The sequence below is a fragment of the Egretta garzetta genome, unplaced genomic scaffold (genome assembly GCF_000687185.1).
Source record: "Egretta garzetta isolate BGI_Z169 unplaced genomic scaffold, ASM68718v1 scaffold156, whole genome shotgun sequence".
Taxonomy (NCBI): Eukaryota; Metazoa; Chordata; class Aves; order Pelecaniformes; family Ardeidae; genus Egretta; species Egretta garzetta.
Window position 1 is genome coordinate 1,704,792 of NW_009260125.1, and position 7,718 is coordinate 1,712,509.

At 39.3% G+C, this 7,718-nt stretch overlaps 1 protein-coding gene across 1 annotated transcript in view; it reads right to left on the reverse strand.

Moving 5' to 3' along the window:
* Positions 1-1,004: 1,004 nt before the first annotated feature.
* ORC5 (origin recognition complex subunit 5) overlaps positions 1,005-7,718 on the reverse strand; it is a 74,695-nt gene continuing 67,981 nt past the window's right edge. The window contains exons 15-16 of the mRNA XM_035896876.1: positions 5,591-5,703; positions 1,005-2,054 (exon numbers count right to left, since the gene is read on the reverse strand). Coding sequence (XP_035752769.1) covers positions 2,009-2,054; positions 5,591-5,703 — 159 coding nt within the window. The 3' untranslated portion in view covers positions 1,005-2,008. The remainder of the gene's footprint in view (positions 2,055-5,590; positions 5,704-7,718) is intronic.

A 7,718-nucleotide genomic window follows, 5' to 3' on the forward strand; every position in this document is an offset into this window, starting at 1 on the left:
GACTCAAGAGTTGTGGCACTTAATAAAGTAGTATCCATCCCATCATGTTTCATACATCAAATTGTGATCCAGACCAGATGCCACAAAAACCTATGATGTATTGCTGTTAGAATCATAGAATCGTTTAGGTTGGAAGAGACCTTTAAGATCATTAAGTCCAACCATTAACCTAACACTGCCAAGCAACACTGTTGCTTTACATGGACTAGTTTATGTGTATGAACACCTCAAACCTTTTTTCTCCAAGTTTCAGCCCTAGGCAGTCATACAGGATGCAGGATACAGGCAGGCACAAGAGCTGAGCTCAGCCCAGCACCAGCTCCAAAAGGGGAAGACGCTGTGAAGGTTAGCCCCAAGTTCACCTTACGTAATTTTTTATTAGTAAAAACAAAAGCAGGTAGTAAACATTTTGAAACAGGTCATGTATTTGCATGCAAGCACTTCAGTAAGTGTGACAAATGTTGCCACCTCATGGGCAGGTGCAGGGTTTGATTCTGCTTGGCCGTAGGAAGGAAAAGGGATCACGGAGATGACTCATTGCTGCCCTTTCACGCTCTCCTGGGGAGGAAGTGACAGCTTGGCCTGAAAGTGGCTTTTGTCGCTTAGATTCACCTGGAACTCGTTCATTTGGGTCTGAATCCATAACCCTGGCTACACACCCACAATTGGGAAAAAACAAAAGGAAAAACAAAACAAAACAAAAGCTACACATGTTCAGGGTATTTCACCATTTCCAATACCAGAGCAAGGCAGGGAAAGAATGATGATTTTTCCTTGGAAAAAAACATAATGGTCAACACAGGACATGGCACGGTCTTGTACTGTCCAACGGTCAAAGGCCAGCATTCAGGAGTAAAACTTTTGAGTAACAGGGCAGGTGACAGAAATCTTCAGATTCGTGAAGACAATAATCTCAAACTGGACCAGGGGATTTTAATACCCCATAAAGGTAGTGGCAGCTGGGAATCCTCTACTTGTAAACCGGAGACAAATATGTTCCATCATGTATCTCCAAAGCTGAAGTTTTGTGTTGTAGCACCACATCGATTATTCACTGTTCTGCCTCTTTTGGGGAACTGCTGCAGGAATACTCTGTCACCTGTTGAATTTCTCCCTTTCTGATGGAAAGGCCGTGGCGCCATCCTCCTCTACAGGACAGACACTGTTAGAAAAGCCATTTACACAGTCTGCATCTTGAAGTACATTCATTCCAAACAGCATCACATTTAGCACTTAATATAACCGGATGAGCATAAAAGGACTATAAAATGTTTAAACAAAAATAAAAATTTTCAAGTTTGACATCAGGATGGAACTTTAAGAATCAGTGATTTTTTAAAATAAAGCTTTGTTAAAATTGATTCATAGTCAACATTTATGAATGGTCTGAAAAAAGACAGTACAGTGATCAATTGGGAGTTTCCTATCATCGTGATCTCCATATAACAGTGTAACAGTCTGCCTGCATACAACCGAAGAGAAAGAAGGATTTATAACCAGCTTGATTTTAAATATGTTCTTATGTTTATTATATTTTGCTACTCCGCTCTCCTAAAATGGTGGCCTCAGGAAAAGCTGCCTTGGCAGGCAATCGCAAAGATTCCTGTGGAGAGGAAGTGAAAAGACTGGGCATACAAACAAGGGCTGCTGCCATGTTCAAAGCACTGGGGAGAGTTCATAGAGCAAAATGCAGTCCTAAGTAAATGGGTTTCAGGCAATTTCAGTGTTAAGATAACATCATTAAGAGTAGAACAGATTGTGCTCAAACCCTGCTGTTTATAATTAACACATTGCTTCCAAATACTCCAGGGTCCCTGGTAAATAGTCCTCTGCTCAGATCCACCCAGACCAATCAGAGTATTTTCATCAGGTTCCATGCTGGGCCAGCACCTGTTTGGACAAATCCAAAAGAGCCAAAATACTCTTCTTTCTGGCCAGCTAAGTAGAGAGATGAACACAGCTTGCCTTAGTCATTGTCACAGTGTCCATATGGCTGGGAAGCTTGTTTTCACAAGAAATCGTACAAGTACTTAATTATGTCGAAGTTCACAGTCCTATAAACAAAAACACAGTATATTAGAGCAATCATCTTAACTGTGCTAAGACTTTAACCTGTTTGGAGACAGCACATGCGGGACATGCTGCACAATTGAAATCAAGCGCTATCGCCAAAGGAAATGCAATCAAGGATAAATGAATTTTTGAACTTCTAGTGTTATTTACAGCACCTGTTTTCTGATTATTTAAGATTTTTCAAATTCTAAAAAATAAATAAAGCAGCTTTCTAGTGTAAACTGGAAAATTCTTATTTCAATCATTAAGCAGTAAAAATATATCAAAATTAATAAACAAATTTTCATATGGTAAACATGATACTCTAGTTGGTGATGCAAAGCAGCAATCTTTTATGCTATTGAATGTTTTGTTCGTCTTCAAAACCACCTGTTTTAGCACGTACTACGCAACTCCTTCATCTGTACTCATTTGCAGTCTGCGTTCTTTCAGTCTTGACACTAGTTGACCCATGTTCATAGCTAAATTTGAAAAATCCAAGAATGCCACTCAATGGGATAGAAGATTTTAATGTATACTTTTGTACTTTAATGGCAGGCAGAATGAAACAGCAGTAGAATAAAACATATAATTACTTTTTTGTCTCTAAACTCATTCTGCTATACAATCTAACACTCAGACTTGGGGTTTACTGTTTGAATAAATAACTCAAATTACTGCATATAATGACAAGTATAAAATTAAAAGTTTTTTTTAAAAGTATTCAATGATGCAAAAATAACCACTCACAATGCTAAGTGAGATTAACTGGCTCAATGTCTTATTTGTTAGACTACAATCATTTAATATTCTCTCTTCACGCATCATTCTGTAACCCACTTTTCAAAAAGTTTCTATAAAACATCATACTGGGCAGAGAAAAAGTTCAGGAATCCCCAGGAAATGCTGTGTTTGAGTCTACTTAATAATCCAGTGACAAAATTAAAGAAATCAACTGCCACCGTAAGACTCGCACGACATTGTGTCACTCAAGAGAAGTGCTTTAGTTATAACGCTTTCCACAGAAACAAAATCACTCCCCTAACAATGCTGACCTTATCAACTAAGTGAAACACAATTGTCCTGTTGTAACTACCAGGATCATTAGAGACTACATTAAAAGATCCATTACATTCATCAAACATTAAGAGATTCCTATTTCAGCTACAGAAAAATGATGAACTTAGGTCTGAAATTCTTAAAACAGAAATTAAAAATTTCCAACAAAGAAACGTCAAACCTTATCTCCAGCCAAATGTGTAAATACGTAAAAAGCATGAGGATATCTCTGCAAAGACTGAATATATGCAATGGAACAGAGACAGACAAGAGGTTCTGTGGTATTAAACAGAAAGACTGTGCATGGCCAGCAGTTATCACACTAAAAGCCAAGCAGACGTTTTCTACTCTTTTCCAAAACCAGGTGGCTTTTGTTTTTAAAAAAAAAAAGTGAACTTCACTTTTTCTTCAGAAAGGAAAATGAAATTACAATCTGAACAGCTTGAATGGGAGTGGGAGAGAGCATCATTTTCTGTCCTGCTCTTTGCACTCTTCAACCTTCCATTAGGAAATATGCTAAGCAGAAAGGCTGAGATGGGAACAAGGCTGAGGTATCTGAGGATTTTAATGACTAACAAACTCATTTTAGTAGTATTACAGTAACAGAAAAAAGAACCAGGAGATTGGCTGCTTACTTGCAGTTTATTTTGTTGAAATGGCAAAGTAGCTCCTTCTCTGCAATAGATACAACCTCCCCATGTGTGGTTAAGAACTACAGGCACAGCCAACAATTGAAATATCTTAACAGAAGATCATGCCTTCGCCCTGTAGCTTCACCCCCCCATCAAGACATGAGAGAAACCCATTTATCATGGGTTCATGAAACCTTGTATCTTATCTATGGATTGTCCTTAAAGAATTAACAAAGACTGTGGGTTGGTAAAAAAATACTTAATAAAAGAAGTGGAACAAAGGAGCAAAGCAATTAAAAAAAAAAAGAGAACATGAGAAAGAACAGGCCAACTTTAATATCTGCCAGGTCATTTAAATGGCCCTATCTATACAGCATATAAACACTTCCCAACTACTTGGGGGGGAAAAAAAAAAAGAGTGCTTTCTTCCTCATAACATCTAGGAAAAGTCAGTCAGGACTTTCCTAAAGGAAAGCACTGTATCACACACTGAGATTTGAAGTGGCAGCATCTCTGATGACTACTTTCTCTGGTAAGCATGAGCTGCAGAGCGCAAGTTTTGGTCCTGTTTAGAAAAATCTCTACCCTCTGGCAACTTCAATGCAGTCAATAAAACTTCTAAAGACATTAAAGTTGCAAGGACAGGGCTGTCATTTCAAGTATTTTAATTCAAGGGCCCTCATAGTCAGTACAGAATTTATGAACTGGTCTCTGCACTCACTGTAGGAGTCAAAGCAGAGACAAGAGCTTGGGGATGTCTGCACACACAACGATCCATGTTGCTGAGCAGATGGTCTGCTGTACTTGGTACCAGTGGGAGCTTTTTCAGGGCATCATTCACGAGTGAGTTTATTGCTAGGAATAGCAAACTGACATAACGAAGCCATGGCGGTCCTGGCAGTGAGGTCCAGCCAGGCCTGAACCAGATGAAGTTTCATTCTATGGCCTGCCCAACTGCAAATTGAAATTAGTGTGTCTGTGGGGTTTACTGACAAAACTTTTGGACATTTAATAGCTCAGGAAAGCAATATATGCACTGAGGTCATGGGATACAGTCTACACCACAGATTCCTCTGAAGTCCCACATTACAGAGAAGAGCTGGCCTTGAGAACGTTTCTCCTCCTTTTCGCTACATATCATTTCTGGGCTCTGTTCTGACTACAGACTTCTTTATCCAAGACCTGCTAATAAGCTGGCTGCAGCAACAGGTGTGAGGTAATGCTGTTGGCATTTCATAAAAATAAGACATAGGCTTTATTGTTGCCTATGTGTTGCATACATTTCTGTCTGTAATTAATCATCATGTCTCCTGATGGATCTGGAACTGTTCTCAGACTCCAAAACTAGAAAGCTCTGAATGAACAGAGCCGCTGAGGTACCTACACTCATTGAATTAGTTTGTATCAACTACAGATCATACAAGATAGACTATGTGGAAGAATTCTTATAATCTATGTAGTTTTTATATCATATGTGCTATAACCACTGTTAAGAACTAAATATCATTTCAGATTCAAATACCATAATGTGCCTTTTGGTAATGAAATGGACTGACATTTTAGAGCAGTATTTTCACATGAAGTCCCTGACCTTTATCAAGACAAAGACAGTATGTTACTGTAACATATATTGCCACTGTAAGCTAATTTTTTTTTCCAAAACAGAATTGGGCTAAACTTATTTATGAGAAGTGTTGAACTTGAGATAAGACTCATTCACCCATTCTTCATAAACATCCATAGATTTCTGGTCTGGTCTGCAGAGCATTAATGACTGAGCAAATACTGGTTTTGAAGTCTCTTTCAAGACAGCAAATACAACAGTAAATGATCTCTAATAGGCTCACCGGGCGATAGCTCTGATGAAGTCCAGAGATACAGTACATTTGTATCGTGGTCCATCAAGCTGGTCATTATGGTCAACCATGGACAACAGCTGCAGAGTCACAAGTGAGGTGATCTATGAACAAGAGACATTAGTAATGTTAGTAATTTCTGCTAACGTGAATGGCAGTGGCCAACTATTTTTTTTTCCATTTGTCATCATTCCCATATTTCTTTGGAAAGTCACTCACAATTGCTCATTGATTTTCACATAGTTCTGGAGCTAGCAAACCCAGGAACATATATATTTTCACCATTACATTTTCAGCACAGCCAGTGAGAGACACAGGCTAAACCCTTCATCCTTCATATCAAGAGTTATCCTGGAGTTCTGATCAGAGAGAGAAAGGCAATGTGCGGAACAGCAATAATAGGCATGAGCTGAACGTTTTCCAAATATCTGCCTGACAGCCAGGAGAGACTTTGATTCTCTTTGCTTTATACACGAAGACCTCCTCTTGAACTTTCACACTCAAAGTTGGATATTTCTCTGCCAGCTCATACCACATTTTGAACAGATGGATATATCGCTCTACTCCAGATAAAAAAGATTTTGAAGGTTGGAAAGGAAAGGCTGGAAGATTACGTGCTTAAAAAGAGCAGGGCCTGAAAGGACAGAAATTTGCCTACAAACACAAATACAGTGTCTTGACAGAGCCATTAATTATTTTACCAAAATAGCAATATACCAGCATGTTTTTCACTACCTTTGTTCCTCCAAATGATGGCTGTGGTATCACTGAAGTGCAGTCGTGGGATGTCACTGTGAAGTGCAACTGGTCTGTTCTGCCTCAGCTAGGAGTCACAGTGGTGATGCCACTGTCTCCCTACCTCCTCCCAGCTCCCCGAGGACAGAAAGAGGTGTGCTGGTTTGGGCTGGGATAGAGTTAATTTTCTTCACAGTAGCTGATATGGGGCTATGATTTGGATTTGTGCTGGAAACAGCGTTGATACCACAGGGATGTTTTTGTTACTGCTGAGCAGGGCTGACACAGAGTCAAGGTCTTTCCTGCTCCTCACCCCACCCCACCAGCAAGGAGGCTGAGGGGCACAAGAAGCTGGGATGGGGCACAGCCAGGCCAGCCGGGAATGAATTCCTTGCTTTGCTTTCCTTGCATGCGCGGCTTTTGTGTTCCCTATTAAACTGCCTTTATCTCAGCCCACGAGTTTTCTCACTTTTACTCTTTCAATTCTCTCCCCATCCCACCGGGGGCGGGGGGGTGGGAATGAGCAAGCAGCTGCATGGGGCTGAGTTGCCAGCCAGGGTTAAACCATGATGAGAAGTAAAAGCAGAAAATAAGAAAAAATTTCCCTGGATTATGTTATAGCTGCCACTGACAATTCAAGGCAACAAGGTTATATTCTGTGAGGAGCTGGTATCTGACCACAGCTCTACTTTTCAAAAAAACCACACAACCATGACCTACCTCTGTGTAATGGTAATAGCATAGTAAGGAATTTCTGAAGAATAAATTTATCAGGAAAGGGAGTGTCAGTTTAAACCTTCAAGGAAGCACATTGCTATAAAAAGCAGCTACAAGTTCTTACCAGTATCAATCAATCAAAAAAAAAAAATCCTAACTCAGTAATAACCCCACTCTTTTGCTGAACGTGAACTTGGTCTTCAAATTTGTGACAGTGCTTGCAGGAGGTAGAAATACTTATTAAAGTTTTCCCTTAAGTGGACATAATATAAAAAAATGACACCTACCTGTGGAGAATAGAAAAAATTACGGTCACCAAGAATGAGGCAATTTTTATAAAAGCCTGTGCTTAACTTTCTTTTATGTGGCATTAGATAACAATAGCTTGGGTGCCATCATTCTGCAAAGTCTTTGGAGTCTGGTTAAGGAATACTGGCCTACCCATATGCACAAAGACAAATTACATATACTTAATTCAGGTCTCTAAATTACATTAAAGAGTAGCACATGATTTACAAGTTGTTAGCATTGACAGCATTTCAGAAAACTGAACTCAGTATATGGCAAATGGCTCAAAATCACTTGAATCACTTTGAGCATATCACTGAATTGAGATCAACCTCAAATTTGTTATGTGTTTTTATTTTCTTAAAATACTATGAGTTTC